Source organism: Rhinoderma darwinii, chromosome 6 (genome assembly GCF_050947455.1).
Source record: "Rhinoderma darwinii isolate aRhiDar2 chromosome 6, aRhiDar2.hap1, whole genome shotgun sequence".
NCBI lineage: Eukaryota > Metazoa > Chordata > Amphibia > Anura > Rhinodermatidae > Rhinoderma > Rhinoderma darwinii.
In genome coordinates this window covers 55,030,634-55,052,256 of record NC_134692.1, presented here as the reverse complement: position 1 = coordinate 55,052,256, position 21,623 = coordinate 55,030,634, and the positions used below count along the sequence as shown (strand labels likewise).

Sequence of the window (21,623 nt, the reverse complement as noted above, 5' to 3'; positions counted from 1 at the left end):
TTTCTGCAGTGAACATAGACTGGGAAACTCCACTACCTATCGAGAAACAACAATGCATAAGAGCATGAAAGAAGTCTCTGAAAATATTAGAACAACTCCAAGTGCCACCTTTATATGCTCCCAGCTCTCTGTCATCAAAAGAGAAATCCACGTTTTCTCTGATGCATCTATCAAAGCCATAGCTGCAGTAGCCTATCTGAGGATCTCAGGAGCCAATGACAAACCACACTGTGGATTTGTCCTGGGTAAGGCCAAACTAACCCTGAAACCAGAGTGTGCCAAGACTCAAGCTTTGTGCAGCTGTGCTAGCAGTGGAAATTGCTGAAGTTTTAAAAGACCAAATGGAAATTGCAATTAATTTATTTGTATTCTATACAGATAGTAAAGTTGTGCTTGGTTATATATACAACCAAACAAAAATGTGTACATATACATCAACATCAGAATAGAGCGCATCGGAACTTTCTCTACTCCTCACGCATCACATCTCCACCGACCTTAATCCAGCTGACTGTAGAACAAGATCTGCACCAGGCCTTCGTAACAACATGTGACTGTCGCCTCCAAGATTTTTGTATTAGGATCCCTGCTTCGTTCCTACCGGCACCACCCATAAGCTGGTGTATCCGGAGTCTGACAAGGAAATCAGGCCCACAAACTCCATGCTCTACACTTCCATAATTCCAAAATTGACGGAAGAAGTCACATAAAGAAAGACATAGCCATTAGGCCTTATTCAGACGAATGTGAGGAAACTCGGACGTGAAAACTGCAGTTTTTCACGTCCGCGTTGTCCCCATGTGGGTCCTGTTTTCGTGGATCCCCGTAGACTTGAGTCCATAGAGGGATCCGTGAAAAAGGAAGAAAAAAAGGACATCTGTTTTTCAACAGACCTTCTTTTTTTCAAGACTTCTGCAGTTTGCCCTGGCATGCTGAATATAAGCTTCTGGGCCAAATCCTGACTGATGGCAACCCATTCTTGCCTAATCAGTGCTTGGAGTTTATCACAATTTCTGTGTTTTTGTTTTTTTACCAGCTTCTTGAGGATTTGCCACAGGGTCTCAATGGGATTGAGATCTCGGGAGTTTCCTGGCCATGGACCCAAAATGTAAATGTTTTTTTCACCGAGCCACTTAGTTATCACTTTTGCCTTGTGACATGGTGCTCCATCATGCTGGAAGAAGCATTGTTCATCACCAAATTGCTCTTGGATCATTGGAATAAGTTGCTCTTGGAGGATGTTTAGTTCAAATTCTTTATTCATGGAAGTGTTCTTTGGCAAAATTATGAGCCCATTCCCTTGAATGAAAAGCAACCCCACACATGAATGGTCTCAGGATGCTTTACTGTTGGCATGACACAGGACTCATGGTAGCGCTCACCTTTTCTTCTCCGGACAATCACTCTTCCAGATGTCCCAAACAGTCTGAAGGGGGCTTTATCAGAGAAAATAACTTTACCCCAGTCCTCTCCAGTCCAATCCCTGTATGTCCTGCAGAATGTCAGTCTGTCCTTGATGTCTTTCTTGGAGAGAAATGGCTTCTTTGCTGCCCTTCTTGACACCAGGCCAGCCTTCAAATGCCTTTGCCTCACTGTGCGTGCAAATGCACTGATACCTGCCTGCTGACCTCCCTGAGCAAGCTCTGCACTGGTGTTGCACCGATCCCGTAGCTAAATCCTCTTTAGGAGACGGTTCTGGAACTTGCTGGACTTCCTTGGGCGCCCTGAAGCCTTCTTCACAGCAATTGAACCTCTCTCCTTGAAGTTCTTGGTGATCCGATAAATGGTTGATTTATGGGCAGTCTTACAAGCAGCAATATCCTTGCCTGTAAAGCCCTTTTAATGCAAAGCTATGATGACTGCACGTGTTTCCTTGTAGGTAACTATGGTTAACAGAAAGAGACAATGATTTAAAGCGCCATCCTCCTTTTAAAGCAACCAGTCTGCTCTTAGAATTCAATCAGCATGACAGAGTGATATCAGCTGCCTTGCCTGCGTTAACACTTTCTCCTGAGCTTACGATAAGATCACTTAAATTATGTTAGCAGGTCATTTTGTGACAGGGCTGAAATGCAATGGAAGTGTTTTTTTATGGAAGAGAATTTTCATGGCAAGGAATTACTTTGCAATTATTGAAATTTATCTGATCACTCTTCATAACAATCTAGATTTAATGCAAATTGCCACTATAAAAACTGAAGCAGCAAACTTTGTGAAAACCAAAATTTGTATTAGTCTTTGGCCAAGACTGTATAGTGTGCAAAAAGTATGCAAACCTCTTGCCATACTTTTGGATACAACTGCCACAGATTTGCATTAAAAAAGAACATATACTGTAATGTATACATTTTGGTGGTTCTGAAAATCATAGTCTCCGACACTTTAAAAAAGTACTGTACAGTATGTGTCTGTTTATGTTGTTATACAGTTGTATACTAATGTAGGGCACAACTGTTATGGAAATAGAACCTAATTTCCTATTTTCTATAAGTTTATGCTATGATGAATTACAATATTTTTTATTTTAGACAGAGGAATGAAGAGCACAGTGGAACTTGTTCAACATGTATCCGAGGCAGCCAATGGAAAAGGTAATGCATTGTATACTGACTATACATTTCCTATGCAAATTCTATACTTTACCTGTACTTACATGGTTTTTTTTCATTGTAATAAGCAAACACCACATAGCAATAGAGTTCAGATAAATGTGTGACCAACAAGTGCCACATCCAGTGTAGTGTAAATTCCAGATATGTCATTCACTAGTATAATCTACTACATAATTCAGGAACCCTCTTGGTTTTCAAAATGTAATCTAAATCCTCCTAGTCAAGGATGAGTATATAATTTGCTGTAATGTGTACACCCATGCGTAAATAGGGAGTTTTGGACATTACGGTATTTGCCTATTTCCCTGGTAATCTATAGTATATATTTAGAGCGACAGTCCGGCTGAATGCTGCCACAAGATGAAGTGTTGAAATGTCCCGCCGCAATAGATAATTGTTCGCACGTCAGGAATAAGACAGTGGGGCAAATTTATCAATGGGTTTGTCAGCTTTCTGCATAGGTCAGTTGCCATATTTATGAAGACTCTGTGGATGGCGCTTCAGACTCATTTACTGACATTTTAAATTACTACTTTGAAAAATGACTGCCAAGATACACAATATGATTGCAACATGTCAATACACCCTATTTGCTGCTAGTATTTGATGAGCAAAGTACACTATATAGACAAAAGCATTTTAACACCTATACATTACACATACAGGAGCTTTTATGACATCCCATTCTAAATCCATAGACATTAATATGGAGTTGGTCCCCTCTTTGCAGATAAAACAGCGCCCACTCTTCTGGGAAGGTTTTCTACAAGATTTTGGAGTGTCTGTGGGATTTTTTGCCCATTCATCCAGAAGAGCCTGGATGGCCTGGCTCCCAATCTCTGTTCTAATTTAGCGCAAAAGTATTCAATGGCGTTAAGGTCAAGGCTCTGTGGAAGCCAGTCAAGGGTTTCCAGATCAAACACCCTACCATGCCTTTATGGACCTTGCTTTGTGCACTGGGGCACAGTCATGCTGGAAGAGAAAGGGGAACCCCAAACTGTTCCCACAAAGTTGGAAGCATACAATTGTGCAAAATGTCTTGGTATTCTGCAGCATTAGGATTTCCCTTCACTGGAAGTAACTATCCTAGGCCAACCCCATAGCAGTATCCGTCTTCAACCAAACTTTACAGTTGGTACAATGCAGTCAGGGAGGTAACGTTCTCTTGGAATTAGCCAAACCCAGACTCATCCATCAGACTGCTAGATAGAAAAGGGCGATTCGTCACTACATAACACATTTTCACTGCTCCAGAGTCCAGTGACGGCGTGCTTTACTCTACTCCATCCGACACTTGGCATTGTGCTTGGTGCTGTAAGACTTGCATGCAGCTGCACGGCCATGGAAACTGGTGCACGGTTTTTGTCCTGATAATGCCAGAAGAGGTTTGGAACTCCTCAGTTATTGAGTCAGCAGAGCGTTGGTGACTTTTATGCACTATGCGCCTCAGCACTCGGCGACCCCGCTCTGTAACTTTGCGTGGTCTGCCACTTTGTGGCTGAGTTGCTTTAGTTCCTAAATTCTTCCATTTTGCAATAACACCACTTACAGTTGATCGTGGAACATCTAGGAGGGAAGCAATTTCACAAACTGACTTCTTGCAATGGTGGGATCCTATTACAGTATCACGCTGGAATTCAGTGTGCTTTTTAGAACGACTCATTGTTTCACAAATGTTTGAAAAGGCAGAATGCATGGCTCAGTGCTGGATTTTTACATCTGTGGCGATGGCACTGAATTTTAATGCCTGGATTCAATGCTTAAGAGGTGTGTCCCAATACTTTTGTTCATATAGTGTATGTCAGGGCCACTTATCTGCACCTAACACACTCCTATGTTCTGGCTTCATCTTATCTCTCCTCCGAGACCTCCAGTATATATTTCCTGAGACTTTTTTTATCATGGTTTTTTTGGGCCTTTTTTGTGCTGTGGTCTTTACTATCGCAGAAATGATGCAGCTTTGCAGTGATCTTTTTTAATCGCGGTAAAACCACAACTTTTTTTTTCCCACAATTTATTATGCTGTGTTTACAATAATCGCTGCAAAAGAATTAGACAAACCATGAAAGTGTCATGTAAAATATAACCAAATTCAAGTATGCTGCCGACAGCCCTGGCGCGACCCTGCTTCCGAGTCTCATGGGAAGTAGTTTCTGTCCGTATCTGCACAAGAACCTTATGAATCATAGTGTCCTTTTGCAGAGTTTTATATGGGCTGCTGTCCACCAGGCTCCCCCAACTCTTTTCTCTGGTATGAATATGTAGTAGTGTGATTTCAAAGCATGCCAATGGCTTAGCAGGCGTCAATGATTCCCTGTAAAAGTGTTATTGTGACCTCTGTATACAAGATATATTTGGTATATTGTGTTAGTTTTGTATATTATTTCTGTCGCATGATATGGTGCATGAAAAAAACAACTTATGAAGTACTTCTTCATTATTCAGTGTTTTATTATAGCTAATTAATAATAATGTATGGTCAGCGTCATAGGTCAACTGGACTTGGAGCACTAAGCAGCTCTATTTGCAAAGTAGACTTTGAAATGTAAAACGAAGTGTACTGTAATTTAGAAATTTACTGTCTAGAAAAAGAAGAAATGGCTGAATAGAATTTCTAACAACTCGACCGAGGAGGACAGCTCAACTACTGGTCATTTTTTATTGTAGGTAGAAATGCTTGAGTGAAAGAATAGTATATGTATTTTGCATTTCATACCAAATATCTGTCTTTGGTACCATGGTTTAGTTCAAGCTTTACCATCGATTTATTTATTTTGCAGATCTTATGGATAAAAACACTGAAAGTTGCATGTCTGACCTCAGTCTTAATGAGCAGTCTGAAACCGAGGTTAGTCGAACACTTTATTCTTATGTCCATAGAAAATTCCACCCGGATTCTAAACCGTACAGGGTGCCGCCATCATAAAAACCTGTTAGATGACTTAAGAGTAAGAAGCAACGAAGAACTTGAGATATAAACGGATTTTCAGACTAATGACATAACAAACCCTCACAATCACAGTTGCATATTTATATGTATAGCTGGTGAACCTGAACCTGTTTATACAGTGACACCTCTCCAAAACACTACCTCGTTGAGAAGACCATCCCTGACTTTATGTGTATTGGCCCTCTTCTTTAAAAAGATCACCCCTCTAGAAGACCATTTATTACTCCAATTTTGGGTGGTCATTTCAAAAAGGGTTTCCCTGGATATATATTTTATCATACAATATTCCCTGGCTGGTAAAACATGCAGGTTAGATTACAAATAATCCTCATAAAATACACGTTTATAAATTGAGCACAACAAAAGAACACAAGGAGTCATAAATTATCAATGATATGAAAATAGAAAATCACAATCTTTATTGGTACATGGAAATACACAATACACAGTTTACAAGGTTAAAATTAGTATAAAGGATCCAACATGTATTGGACTATTTAAGAACCACTAAGGACCAATATGATGTGGTGGGTATATTTCTGGGACTACTGAAAAAAACCCATATGGTTCTTTACAGTGCAACAATGCAAAGAACTTAATTCAAAGGGTACTCGGGTTATGACTGCAAGAAAAATGGCCAATACCAACGTAAAAGGTGCCTGATGCCTGTGAGAGTATGAGAAATATCACAGACACAGTCAATGGACATGTTCACATAAAGAGGGGTTGAGCCATAGTTCGTATGGTATATACTGACAGACAGTGTCGCATGTAAGCACATACAGGCCAAGTTCTAATGCCCAAAGTTGAAATTCCCCAAAAAGAGTTTAATTACTTGATGGGACTCTGTATTTACCAGAGGCCAAGTGCCTTCCCCATAGGTGAAATGCGGTCCAAGTGGTTCCGAACGATGCCCCACGTTTATAAATTATTGTTTTTAGATTGCAGATAAAATTATTACTGAATCATTTAGATCATGACCAGAAAAAAGTAAATCCGCATATACGTGGTACTTGTTCTGTTCTGGCTACAAGCTGTATCTCAAGCAAATCAGTCAAAAAAATCCTAAATCCTTCTTAGCAAAGGCAATTTAAACATTTAATGGGATGTTAGGAGGGCTTCCTTGACTTCCATGACTGCAATACCACTAAACTTTTGCCTGTTTATTTAGGATTGTAAAAAATATATGTGAAATGAATTTATTTTTTTGTTCTTGACAGGTGTATGCAATGAATCGAAAACACAGAGGCTACTGCTTGATTATAAATAACTCCGAATTTATGAAGAGTGATCCAAGATTAGGGACTGAAAAAGATGCAGGTAAGGTGCATTTTAATTTCCCGTATCAAGTTGTTTCGTCTAAACATAGTACTAGAGCATTTACACCTTATAATTCTGGTAAATGAGTTTATATATTGACAGATTTTTTATAGTCTGTAATAGATGCAACATCTTTTTCACATTATAATAAATGCATTCATTCACATTGGGACATTTCTCTACTGGGGTTCTCAATCGAATTTCTAGCTGAGACATATGCACTTCCATCTTTTATAGATTATAAATGTTTTGATCTATGGAAAGCTAAAACCGAGGGGTAATGTCACTAGGTCTGATGGATTAGGGTAGTGGAAAGGTTAACAATTCCCTATATGGTCTAGAGCAGTGCTTCTCAATGTTTCTAAGCCAAGTGCCCCCTACTCAAATACATGCCATCAAAGTACCCCCACGGCTATGATCATACACTGTGCTGCATCCTAAAAAATTTACAGTAGGACAGTGCAGGACACTTGCTTTCCGGTGACCTCTTTACTGATTCTTCGCCTGGATGCAGCAGCCAGCGCCGCGGGAATGGGTCTTGGGGACATTCGTTGGGAACAAGATCCATCTTCCATTAACTTGAACTGCCTGAACGCCACCCGCTGCTTGCACACTCACACAAAACTCAAGGTGGCACTTGAACCCAATTTCTGTTTCTTGCTAATTCAATTATTTTTAACACTTTTTTATCTAGTAAAGATTTTCCTTAACTCAGCAAAAACATTTAATACATTCTCTCAAAGTATCATTCTTATATTGAAGTTAAAATGGAAGTATAGAATACAAGACAAAATGGTGGAATTAGTTACTTTCTTTCACATTCACATCGGCTAATCTCTCTTCTCCCCTCTCCCATGTTCCGCTCACATGCACTGTATACACTTTATACCAGTTTGGGGAATGTAGTTGGGCAAAGAGACACTCTCAGCGCAGTATTCTGGTTAAACAGGATTTAGAAGCTTTATTTCTCTTTCAAGCAGGCAAGTCCAACACAATGGTCGCTGGTCTCATCAGCATACACAAAGTTTAGAACATCAAGAAACGTTTCAAGTAACACAAAAGTCCATGTATAAAGTACACAGTCCAGCCCTTTGCAGGGGATAGCTCTCACCCCTCTGTTAATATCAGGTCTGGTCAGCAGCAGACCAGTCTTCACACTCTTGCTCTCCTCACACACACACGCACGCGCACACACACACTTTTCTCTTATTTAATCACCCTGCACCGGTGTGCGGGGAAGACCTTATGTTAACCTCTTAATAGGCGTCTAGGAATATATCTCCCTTGGCAGATTAACCCCCTCAACCTGTTAAAACTTGTTCAGCACTTCAACCACATCCTCCAAGCCATATACATCCTGCTCTTTGCTGCAGGGGATATTTCTCTAAATCCTGGTCCTCCTTTTATATTGCATGCTCCAACCTCAACTTATTCTAAATGAAGAAATCCTACTAACCTCACCAACCTGCAGTTTTCCAGTCAAATGGTCAAGGGGTCTGCCGCTGCTTGGTCCCCTGCCTCCAGACTGAGACACAGAGACATTTTAACAACAGTTTATTGTTGCTAAAAAGTGCATCCTATAGTCTGAAAAATATGGTAATTGCAGCCTCTCAATAAGTTTGTTTATTCAAGTGTAATCCTAACATCCATATTATCATTTTTTTACCTTCAGAGTGGTAACTAAAACAATATTAGGCCAACTTTTTATTTGGAGTTACTAGATTTAAAATTATATGGCTAACTTCCATGTATAATGCATCTAACATCATTCTTTATTGGTGTTTGAAGTATTCTCATGCAAATACTCTATATGGACAAAAGTATTGGGACACCTACACATTACAAAATTACCCACAGGAGCTTTGATAACATCCTGTTCTAAATCCGTAGGCATAAATATGGAGTTGGTCCCCCCTCTGCAGATAAAACAGCTTCCACTCTTCCGAGAAGGCTCTTCTCGGAAGGTTTTCTACAAGATTTTGAAGTGTGTCTGGGAATTTTTGCCCATTCAGCCAGAAGAGCATTTGTGAGGTCAGAGGGCCTGGCTCCCAATCTCCATTTTAGTTCATCCCAAAGGTGTTCGATATGGGTTTAGATAAGGGCTCTGTGTGGGCCAGTCAAGTCCTTCTACCCCAAACTCACCCAACCATGCCTTTATAGACCTTGCTTTGTGCTGGAACAGAAAAGGGCCTTCCTCAAACTGCTCCCACAAAATTGGAAACATACAATAGTCCAAAATGCATTAAAGGGGGTGTCCAGTTTGGGGGCTGTTTGAGCATAGGTCATCAACATATGATTGGTGGGGGTCCGACACTCAGACCCAGCACCGATTTAGCTATCCCGGCTGGCTGCGGGTTGCAGAAGTTATGCAGGGGTTGGTGGCGGAAGCAGAATGCTCTGACCACTGTACAGCGGGCCGTGCTGCAGTACCACAGCACTGCTCCTATTTAAGTAAATAGGAGCAGAGCTGCAATAACCCAGTATGGCCACTATACAGTGGTCGGTGCCTTCTGCTTCCGGCACGACCCCTGCATAATTTCTGGCAACAGGAATAACTGATCGGCGCGGGGTCCAGGCGTTGGAGCCCCAACGATCATATACTGATGACCTATCCTATGGATAAGTCATGAGTATAAAAAAAACTGTCCCCAATCTGGACAACCCCTTTAAGATTTCCCTTCACTGGAGCTAAGGGTACTTGGCGAACCCCTGAAAAACAACCCATAACGTTATCCCCACTTAACCAAACTTTACAGTTGGCACAATGCAGTCAGGCAGGTAACTTTCTCTTTGCAATAATACCACTCACAGTTGATTGTGGAATATCTAGGAGGGAAGAAATTTCACAAACTGACTTGTTGCAACAATGGCATCCTATTACAGTACCGTGCTGGAATTCAGTGAGCTCTTCCGAACGACCCAGACTTTCACAAATGTTTGTAAAGGCAAAATGCAAGGCTCGGTGCTGGATTTTATACAACTGTTGCAATGGGACTAAATGATAAATCTCAATTCAATGATTAAGAGGTGTGTCCCAATACGTTTGAGCATATAATGTATTTAAGTTAGATTTCTATGACTACATTTTTTATTTAACAATACGTACCAGAAGTAAATTAAAAGGGCCCTTAGTGTAGATTAAAAAGTGAAAAGTATCTTACTTGCATGCTGAGATATGATGATTGGTAGCTACAGACCCGATGCCTGAAGAGAGATTGGAATGACATCATGTCCCCCTACATGTCCCGTCAGGTGCGGTCTTGTTATGGACAACTTGTATGGATTCAATTCACCAAATACATTAATATCTACATGTTGCTTGACTGTAGTGTGTGTGTGTGTGTGTGTGTGAGCGCGCGTGTGTGTGTGAGCGCGCGTGTGTGTGTGAGCGCGCGTGTGTGTGTGAGCGCGCGTGTGTGTGTGAGCGCGCGTGTGTGTGAGCGCGCGTGTGTGTGAGCGCGCGCGTGTGTGAGCGCGCGCGTGTGTGAGCGCGCGCGTGTGTGAGCGCGCGCGTGTGTGTGAGCGCGCGTGTGTGTGAGCGCGCGCGCGCGTGTGTGTGTGTGTGTGTGTGTGTGTGTGTGTATCTAATGTATGGCTGATGGTACATTTTATGCGGAAATCATTCTTAAAGAACACTTTTAATATGTTTATTGTATGTTATAAGGCCTTTGCATTTAATTTCCTCCTAGTAGATCTTCTTTAAATAACCATGAAACTGGACAGCAGCGTTTTAGTAACTTTTCCTGCCTTATTATCAACAGAAGCATCTTGTCAAGATAGATTTTTTTTTTCTATGTATTGTGTCACATTTGGTAAATCTTTGCAATTTCGCAGACTTCCTGACTAATGTGTTCACGTGGCTGGGCCTGGATGTACAGATTCGCAATGAGCTGTCAACACAACAAATCTGTGACTGCTTGATTGATTTCAAGCAAAGGGATCAGACGGAGAGAGACTGCTTTGTTTGCTGCATTTTGACCCATGGAAAATCACAAGCAGTCTATGGGACTGATAATGCATTTGTACATATAAACAAAATAACATCATATTTCTCTACGAAAAATTGCCCAACATTGGCTGGAAAACCTAAGCTGTTCTTTATACAGGCATGTCAAGGGAAAACTCATCAGGGTGCACATGCTATCGAATCAGATGCAGTTTCTTCGGTTGAAGAGAGGAAAACTAAAATAACCATACCTGATGATGCAGATATCTTGGTTGGAATGTCAACAGTGGATGGCTACTATTCGTTCCGCGATATAAGAAAAGGGTCTTGGTACATCCAAGCTTTGTGTGAAAATTTGACGAAAATGGTACCAAAGTAAGCAAATTCATTGAAGCAAGAATGTATGTGTGTGGACTATATCGGTTGGGAAATAATATGCCATACTTAGGGAATACTACCATTAGTAGGGTTCATATATGTAGGATGGTGTTCAATTACTCCCTATTAGCCTACTGCGGAGAATTACTTTACACAATCTCGTTGGTTAGAGGACTTACCCATATGAACTAGCTTGCAGTTAATACATAATGCCTGCTCTCCTGAGGCTTTATCAAAGGGACCATTTTAGCTCTCCTGTTTTGTCTGTTTTAGGGTGCGTACCTACAGAGTCTGACAGTGTCAGCAATAATTGGACAGTGTTAGACTTTGCAGGAACACACAAGGCTAATGCTACCACCCAGTTTGTCAATGTGTTCATACATTTCCAGGAGGAATAACCGAGGAATAGCATAATGCAGTCCTAAGAATTATTTAATGGGGAATACAAGTGTTTACTTAGACATGTCAGGAGAGCTGACAGAAGATGCTTTATTACAGAAATAAAGATAACCTTTGAACAGTCACTATTCGTCTTATAATGGACGACATGAAGAAGACATAAGAGATATAAAGGACAATGAACAGCATGTTTCTTCATATGAAATACAGCTTATAAGGAGTCCAATATTCCTGTGATCTAGAGAAATGAAATAAAGGAGTACTACTTTTCAAGGAGAAAATTGTATAGCATTAGGAAGAAAAAAAATACACAGCAAAAGAACATATAGGTCTACAAATCAAGAAAAGGTCCAACCAAATATACATAGCCCGTGGTAATATCCATCATGTAATGTATGTAGCAGACACCGCGTATGTTGTTAGTATTCATTGCCACTACATATTGTACTAGTACTCCAGCACGATATTCAATGGCCACGTATAAAAATAACTTTCAATGAGGTACATTTAAGTTTATTATCTTGTAACGACTAGGAGAATTGACTGCAGCATAGGGCCAAGAAGCGATAGCCACTCAGAGCATATTCTTGTGCTCCGTAGAGGAGTTGCAACTTTTTCAGTCTGCCCTTATTTATATTATGTATCATTTACCAGTTCTGACTGCAGCCAGCAGTGTGAAAAATAGATGCGTACTGGGCACCATTTCTTCTCTTTTTTTTATTTATTTTTTAACAGACAAAAAATTCACCTACATGTAGAGGAAAACCTGTTCTTATAAGTATTCATGTATACATGTCCCAGGACATAGGCCCCATGCACACGACCGTAGATTGCACTCGTAATTACGGACCCATTCATTTCTATGGCTGACGGACCCCATCCCGTATATTTATGGGAAGGTATCTGAGCCGTAGAAAGGTTCCCATTAAAAATTGGACATGTCCTATTTTTTTATTTTACGGCGGGTGCTCCCATACTTTATAATGGGAGCACGGCCCGCACTGACTGTCCGTGGCCGGACGTGCTCGTAATCACGGACCATGGGGCCATAGTCTTGGTAACTAGTATGAAAACCTCAATTGCTTACATTTCTTGCTGCATTCAAAGTGCTAAAAAGCCTACGTATAATATAAATAACCTTTGTATTATTAAATAGTTTTCATAGCTATCATTTTGTTGTTTTTGTGACCGGTGAATAATTTGTGACGTATTTCTTTACAGGGGAGAGGATATTTTGTCCATTCTGACAAAAGTCAACAAAGATGTCAGTGAGATGGAGTACTCGAAGGACAGGAAGACCAGTATGAAGCAAATGCCACAGCCAGCTTATACTCTACGACTAAAGCTTGTGTTTCCTATACCTCTTGCTCCATTTAAACCACTTTTTCAGGAAACAAACTGATTTTTTGAGCCAAAATATTCTGGATGTTATTGAGGTGAACAATACCTTGATTCCAATGCAGTAAATGCCTATTAATCCAGCACCTTTGAAGCAATAATAGTCCATTGCTGGATTATCAAGAATTTACCTTTTATCTCAGCACTTGGTCATGTAAACTCCTTGACTCTCATGGACACATGTGTCTGGGACGTTACCATTATTCTAGTGTTAGCGTTTCACAGTGTACCAGGGACCTCCTCATGATTTTCAAGAGCCCCTCAGGAAACAATATGTACAGATACATGTGTTCAGTTAGGTCTGGAATTATTTGGACAGTGACACAAGTTTTGGCATTTTAGCGGTTTACCAAAACATATTGAATATACAGTTATTTAATCAGTTATATAATCAATATGGGCTTAGTGCAGACTCTCCGCTTTAATTTGAAAGTATTCACATCCTCATTTGAGGAAGGGTTTAGGAATTACAGGTCTTTAATATGTAGCTGCCTCTTTTTCAAGGGACCAAAGGTAATTGGACAATTATTTCAAAAGCGATTTAATGGGCTGCATGGGCTATTCCCTCGTTAATCCATCATCAATTAAGCAGGTAAAAGGTCTGGAGTTGATTCCAGGTGTGGCATTTGCATTTAGAAGATGTTGCTGTGAACCTACAACATGAGGTCAAAGGACCTCTCAATGCAAGTGAAACAGACCATCGTTAGGCTGAAAAAAATGAAGAAATCCATCAGAGAGGGAGCACATATATTAGGAGTGGCCAAATCAACAGTTTGGTACATCTTGAAACAGAAGAGCGCACTGGTGATCTTGTGAACTCCAGCAACTGAAGACCGCTGCAGTAAAGGCCGGACAAACCAACACAAAGGAGGAAACCCAGCGTTTGGTGATGTCCATGGGTCCCAGACTTCAGGCAGTCATTGCCTGTAATGGATTCTCTACAAAGTATTAAAACAAAACATTTTATTTCTGGTAATGTTAATTTGTCCAATTACTTTTGAGCACCTGAAATGAGGAGGATGTGTAGAAAATGGTTGCAATTCCTAAACGTTTCACAGGACATTTTTGTTCAACCCCTTGAATTCTACCTGAAAGTCTACACTTCAATTGTATCTCAGTTGTTTCATTTCAAATCCAATGTGGTGCCCAAATCATGAAGATTGTGTCACTGTCCAAATAATTCTGGACCTAACAAGAGTCCAAAGGTATGAGATAAACCGATAATCTGCAACCCCAGCAGTCCTGAGGATGTTAGATTATCGAAAATTGTACTGTACTATGTGCAATATATAAATTAATATATAGGTTAGAGTTTATTGAAGATAAGTATTGAAATAATCATGACGTTTTATTATGGCTTCATCTGGGAAGTCTAGATTATTTGAAGCATTTTGTTCTGCTTGTATATATTACCTGGGATTAACCTATACAGAATGTCAGCACATTTAGATATGTTAAGGTCTCCTTCATACATGACAAGCTGTTTTAGAAACTGTAGCACAGATCACAGGCAGTTGCAGTTTAACGCTCCTGGACATACTATTATGTCATGGTAACTGCGTCATTCGCGCTCCATGACATAATAGTATGTCATGGATGAAACATCGCGCCAGGCGCGTTCATGAGCGGTGATAGCTGCTGTTTCCGACAGCAGGCTATCACAGCTCAGTGTGCAGGGACCGATCGCGGTGGTCCCCGCAGATTAACCCCTTAGAAGCCGCGTTCAATAGCGGTCGCGGCTTCTTAAGGGTTAAACCACCATCGACAGCCCGCTACATGATAGCGGGCGGCGATGGCTACTATCGCAACCTGAGTCCTAACAATGGACCAACTATGCTCGCTGTCAGCTCTAATACACTGCACTACGCACTTCGATCAGTGCCTCATGCCCTCAAGTTCCTGGGACTACTGGGACAAAATAAAAAAAAGTTTAAAAAAATTTGTATAAAAGTAAAAATCCCTCTTTTTCCCTTACCAGTCCTTTTATTATTATTTAAAAAAAAAGTAAATAAACAAATAAACTATACATAATTGGTATCGCCGCGTCCGTAACAGCCTGAACTACAAAAGTATTTCCTTATTAATCCCGCGCGGTAAACGCCATAAAAGAAAATAATAATAAACCATACCAGAATAAAAAATTTTTGGTCACTTCACCTCCTAAAAAATTTAATAAAAAGAGATCAAAAAGTTGCATGTATCTAAAAATGGTACTGATCGAAACTACAGTTCGTTACGCAAAATAACAAGCCCTCACACAGATTTCCTGATGGAAAAATAAAATTGTTATGGCTCTTAGAATAAGGTAACACAAAAAGCAAATGTTTTATAAAAAGTATTTTATTGTGCAAACGCCATAAGACATAAAAAAACTATAAGCATATGGTATCGCCGTAATCGTATCGACCCACAAAATAAAGTGAATGTCATTTATAGCGCGCAGTGAACGCTGTAAAAGAAAAAGGAATAAAAAACAATAGTAGAATTGCTGTTTTTTAGTCACAACGCCTCTTAAAAAATAGAATAAAAACTGATCAAAAAGTCGCATGCACCCCATGGAAACTACAATGAATTCCTCAAGGGGTCTAATTTCCAAAATGGGGTCACTTTTAAGGTGTTTCCCTTGTTCTGGTACCTCAGAAGCTCTGCAAATGCGGCATGGTGCCCAGAAACCAATCCAGCAAAATCTACATGCCAAATAGCGCTCCTGCCGTTCTGAGCCCTGCCGTTTGTCCAACCAGCAGTTTATGACCAATTAGTGCCGTAATCGGGAGATATTTCCTTAGAAATGTTGGGGTGCTTTTTCTCCTTTATTCCTTGTCAAAATTAAAAATTTGTACCTTTTATCAGAAAAAATTAGATTTTCAATTGTACAGCTGAATTCCACTAAATGCAGCAAAAAACCTGTGGGGTCTCAATGCTCACTATACCCCTCGATAAGTTCCTTCAGGGGTGTAGTTTGCCAAATATGGTCACTTTTGGGGGGTTTCCACTGTTTTGGCACCACAAGACCTCTTCAAAATCCCCTAGGTGCTCCTTTGGTTCTGAGGCCGGTGCTCCAGTCGATTACCACACTAGGGCCACATGTGGGATATTTCTAAAAACTGCAGAATCTGGGCAATAAATATTGAGTTAAGTTTTTCTGGTAAAAGCTTCTGTTTTACAGAAAAAAAATTGAATAAAATGGATTTTCTTACAAAAAATGAAATTTGTAAATTTCACCTCTACTGTGCTTTCAATTCCTGTGAAACAACTAAAGGGTTAATAAACTTTATAAATGCTGTTTTAAATACTTTGAGGGGTCTAGTTTCTAAAATGGGGTGATTTATGGGGGTTTCTAATATATAGGCCCCTCAAAACCACTTCAGAACTGAACTACCCAAAAAAAGAGGCTTTTGAGATTTTATTCAAAATATGAGAAATTGCTGCTTATGTTCTAAACTTTGTAACGTCCTAGAAAAATAAAAGAATGTTCAAAAAATGATGCCAACATATAGTAGACATATGGGAAATGTGAACTAGTAACTATTTTGTGTGGTATAACCATCTGTCTTACAAGCAGACACGTTTAAATTTAGAAAAATTTTATTTTTCAACATTTTCTCTCAATTTTGATATTTTTCACAAATAAACACTGAATATATTGACCAAATTTTAGCACTAACATAAAGCCCAATGTCTCACGAGAAAACAATCTCAGAATCGCTTGGATAGGTATAAGTTAGTACCACATAAAGTGAAATATGTCAGATTTGAAAAATGGGCTCTGAGCCTTAAGGCCCAAACTAGGCTGCGTCCTTAAGGGGCTAAAGTTGAGGTCTGGGGGTGGAAGCCACCCTCCAATCACTTCTAGAGCATGCTGTGGTTTTAGAAAAGTCACAAATAAAAACATTATTCTCCTGTTGACTACCAGCAAAGACCAGCAACATTTTAGCAACCAAAAAAACGCAATGAAAACCTGACTTAAATGTTGTGTGTGAATCCAGCCTAAAGAAGACTTTCCTTACCACTACTGGGGTTTACTTGTATGTGTATTGTTGGAACTAGTTTACTGAACTGGGTGCTTCGAGTCAACATTTTATCTGGATGTGTTCATTTTATACTATAGGAAAGAACAAACCTTGTTTTTTATTTTATCATGAAGAGCAGGAAGAACAATAGTGCAATTTACTTTAATGTCTTTTATATCTGAAAATATGTGATGATATTTAGTGAGTAGTGACATTATCTCTTAAAGGGGTCACCCTATCAGGACAAGCTTTTTCCAAATGCAGACCTACTGGCAATCGGTTGTTTACATGGGTCAAACAGCTGAAGCCCTCGGTAATCATCTATTTTGACCTGGGTAAGCTGTGGGCAGCCGCGCATTTTCCCTGCAGTGGAAAATGTAGTATGAGCAAATACTATTTCACTTCTGGAAATGTATCTCAGGGGATGTAATAGTTTTTAAAAGTTTTACATATTTACATAAAATTACATAAAGTAAAAAACAGTTTGAGGCCCTGTTCACACTGAGTTTTTTTACTAGTTTATTGGCGCGGAAACCGCTCCGCAAAAACCGCCCGAAAATGCCTCCCATTGATTCCAATGGGAGGTGGACGAGTTTTTTTACCGCGAGCGGAAAAACCGAGTCACAGTAAAAAGAAGCGACATGACCTATCTTGAGGCGGTTTCTGCCTCCAAAACCCCTTTCAATCAGTCAGAAACGGGAAAACAAATGCCTCGATGAGTGTTTTGACGAGTTTTTGTCAAACCACTGTGCAAAAAACGTCTGGAGCAGTTTTTGCAGGAGGAATTTATCTATTCCAAAACTCCACAAACACAGGCTTATTAACTAATGATATTGTGCTATTATGTTATTAAAAATGTGTTCTTATTACTGTTTCAAGGGGATTGCCAAGTTTACAAGGAGAGGTTTACAAGGGGGCTGCAGTTCCCAGCACTATGATACAAAGGGAAAAAAAAAAGAGGGGCTTTCGGATAGACACTTGGTATAGGCATTTTTGCTGCAGTCTAGGGACTTTTCTCTCTTTTTTTTTTTTTTTTTTTTTTCGCCATACTTAGAATCTTTTACCATCCTAGCTCACAGAGCAGAGAGAATCTTGAGAGTGAGATTTATCTCTTATTTTTGCATGACACGATCTGGTACAAGTATACAGTTAGTACTGTAAATGTTTGGACTAAACTTAACATGAAGGATATAGCCGCAAACTGGAACAGCGTTGCCAATAAATGGTCAGTGCATATTGCCTTTAGAACAGTATTTACATGTACTCATACCCAAAATATTTAAAATGAGCTCTGGTTTATTTTAGAGGAACACAATTAGTGAAATGTCACTGAAGAATCAAGAAATAACGGTCTTCTCTTCCTTAGTTTAAATTATGGCACACAAGTATTCTATATGTTTTTAATGCTTTGTGAACGGTCCTTTTTGAATTCTTAAATAAAACATCAAATCCGATATGGTGCTCTGAAAAATAAAAGCTTTAAAATGGAAAACTACAGAACTGTTGTTTTATTATGCGTAAAAAAACAAAAAAACTATATATATATATATATAATCTTTAACCCGGACCAAGGGTCAATAATATGTTTTGGAATAATGCATTTTCAAAATGAATATTTTTCTTATTTTGTAGTTTGGAAAGCCTCCATCCTGGATGATGCGGGCATATTAGATAGGCCATCCATATTGTGAAGGTTGCTATTTTTATTTTTGCTCTTTTTTTTAATTTTATGACTTTTCTTTTTAAAGGAATTTTTACGATGAATTCACATATTATTTGCTGCAGCTCTTTTAGTGCAAATTCTGCACTGGACATCCACAGCAATGTACAGTACAATACACGTGGATGGGGTTTAAAGTGTAACTAAACGTTTAACAAACTTCCGAGGTCATCGTGACATGTCAGAAGTTTGGATTGGTGGGGGTCCGAGCACTGAGACCCCACCAATCGCTGAAACGAAGCAGCTGAAGCACTCGTGTGAGCGCTCAGCCACTTCGTGTCTGTTCGGCTTTTTCCGTAAATGAATGTATCGGAGTACGGACTCAATGGAAAGTCTATGAGCCTGTACACCCTACATCGGCTTTCCGGAAAAAGGTGAACAGACACATATCGGCTGAGTGCTCGCACAAGCGCTTCAGCTGCTTCGTTTTAGCGATTTGGTGGGGTCTCAGTGATTGGACCCCCACCAATCAAAACTTCTGACATGTCAGAAGTTTGTTAAACATTTAGTTACCCTTTCAAAACCCCTTCCACAAATTAGAAAATCTGCAACATGGCAATTCTGTTACATGTTTGTTGAAGATTTTTACTTCAGATTTCAACCGTTGCAATCCAAAGTCTGCAGTGTGAGGACTCAAAGGCTGGGTTCACACACCCTATTTACGGATGTAATTTGGGCGTTTTAACCTCGAATTACCTCCAAAAATACGGCTCCAATGCACTGGCAAACATCTGCCCATTCATTTGAATGGGCTTTACGATGTTCTGTGCCGACGGTAATTTTTTTTACGCGCCGCTATAAAAAAAAGGTGGCGCGTAAAAAAGACGCCCGCGTCAAAGAAGTGCACATCACTTCTTGGGACATAATTGGAGCCGTTTTCCATTGACTTCAATTACGTCCGTAATGGACGCTTTCGAAAAACGCCTGCAACATGCCATTACGTCTGAAATTCAGGAGCTGTTTTCTCCTGAAAACAGCTCCGTAATTTCAGCCGTAATGGACGCTGCCGTGTGAACATACCCAAAGTGTTTACTTCTAAATTTGGCAACAAGGCACTTGCATTCGGCTTCAATTTTGCTGTTTTTTTAGTGACGGGAATATAATCACTTCAGTTCTTTGTTACAGCAGCAAGATCAAGTTATCCTGACTGCCTGATCCGTCGAATAGCAGTTTGCAATTAACCCCTTCGGGAAGGGATTTCCGCAAACTGCAGTACAGTTATGTCGCGGTGATGGTCCGCGCTCAGAAGCAGAGCCTGCACCATCACCTCAGACTGACAGCGGTATTATACAGCTGACACCCTCCTGTAACGTCCAGGATTAGAGCTATTCTCTGATCCGGCCGATTAACCCCTCAGATGCTGTGCTCAATAGAGAGCGCAGCATCTGAGGGGTTTTTACCCGACCGGCAACACAGTGACGCAATCGCTGGGTTGCTATGGCAACCGGAGGCCAAATAATGGCCTTCGTGTCTGCCTTGTACGGAAGCCTCATAGGCTTGCTGTCAGTGAATAACTGACAGTTTTAATACAATGCACTACGTATGTATTGCAGTGTACTAGAATAGCGATCGGTGGTATCATAACTTCCAAGTCCACAAGTGGGAAAAGGAAAAAAAAGACCCAAACTATAAAATTGTTATGTAATTTATCCCGCACGGTGAACACTGTAAAAAAAAAATAGAAAACCCAACGCCAGAATCCCTGATTTTGGGTATAAAAATGGTATAAAAAGTGATCAAAAAGTCCCATTTACTCCAAAATCATATCAATAAAAACAACAACACGTCCCGCAAAAAAAATCCCTGACACAGCTTTGTCCACGCAAAAAAAAAAAGTTATGGGTCTTAGAATATGGCGACACAGAAATGAAATGATTTTTAAAAAAAGTGATTTTATTGTGCAAAAGCTGCAATACATTAAAAAAACTCTATAAATTTGGTATCGCCGTATCGTATCGACCCGCAGAATAGAGTTGACATGTAATTTATGGCGCACGGTGAATGCCGAAAAAAACCCAATAAAACACTATTCCAGAATTGCTTGTTTTTGGTAATTTCCTCTTCCTAAAAATTAAAAAGTGATCAAAAAGTCGTGTGTGTGTCCCAAAATAATACCAATAAAATCTACAGCTTATCTTGCAATAAACAAGCCTGCACACTGCTCCATCAACAAAAAAGTTATGGCACTAGTAATGCGGTGATGAAAAAACATCCCGATGTGCAGGCCGGAGGGAAACATTCCTTCAGTTTCAGGGCCCTAGTATTTAGGAACTAGGAAGGGAAGGGACATAGCACAGCAGCTGGAAGCGAGGACGCCCGAATTATACCAGCGCAAGACTTTCTCAGCAAAATTTCCCAAATTACAAAGGAGAAAAAGTCCCCAAAAGGTGCAGAGTGTTACAACAGGGGGATAAGAAAGAATATTGTTTACCAGTGCGACACCAGCCTGTGCATAACGGATCGCTTCACAGCGTACCACACTTCTATGGATAGTTTTATTATTTACCCCATTATTATACCCTCTTATTATGCCCTGATGTACTCCGTACAGATTGCATATACCCCCACATTATAAACTGAAATAAACATAATAACCAAGCAAAAATCATGCTCAAAATGGTGATGATTCCTCAAGGGGTGTAGTTTCCCAAATAGAGTCACTTTTGGGGTGTTTCCACTATAATAGTACTACATGGGCTCAGCAAATGCGACATGGCGCTCAAAAAACATTCCAAAATCCAAATGGTGCTCCTTCCCTTCTGAGCCCTACTGTGTGTCCAAACAGCCGTTTATGAAAATAATTGGGTCTATTTTTTTCCTCGGGAGAAACTGCTTTACAAATGTTGTGGTGCTTTTTCTCCTTTAGTCCTTGTGGAAATGAAAAAAACAT

At 40.0% G+C, this 21,623-nt stretch overlaps 1 protein-coding gene across 1 annotated transcript in view; it reads left to right on the top strand.

The window, feature by feature from the left end:
* The window catches only part of CASP10 (caspase 10), a 65,431-nt gene extending 46,959 nt beyond the window's left edge, over nt 1–18,472 (top strand). The window contains exons 7-11 of the mRNA XM_075829769.1: nt 2,529–2,591; nt 5,393–5,460; nt 6,783–6,882; nt 10,717–11,203; nt 12,827–18,472. Of these exons, the coding sequence (XP_075685884.1) occupies nt 2,529–2,591; nt 5,393–5,460; nt 6,783–6,882; nt 10,717–11,203; nt 12,827–13,007 (899 nt within the window). The 3' untranslated portion in view covers nt 13,008–18,472. The remainder of the gene's footprint in view (nt 1–2,528; nt 2,592–5,392; nt 5,461–6,782; nt 6,883–10,716; nt 11,204–12,826) is intronic.
* The last annotated feature ends 3,151 nt before the right edge of the window (nt 18,473–21,623 follow it).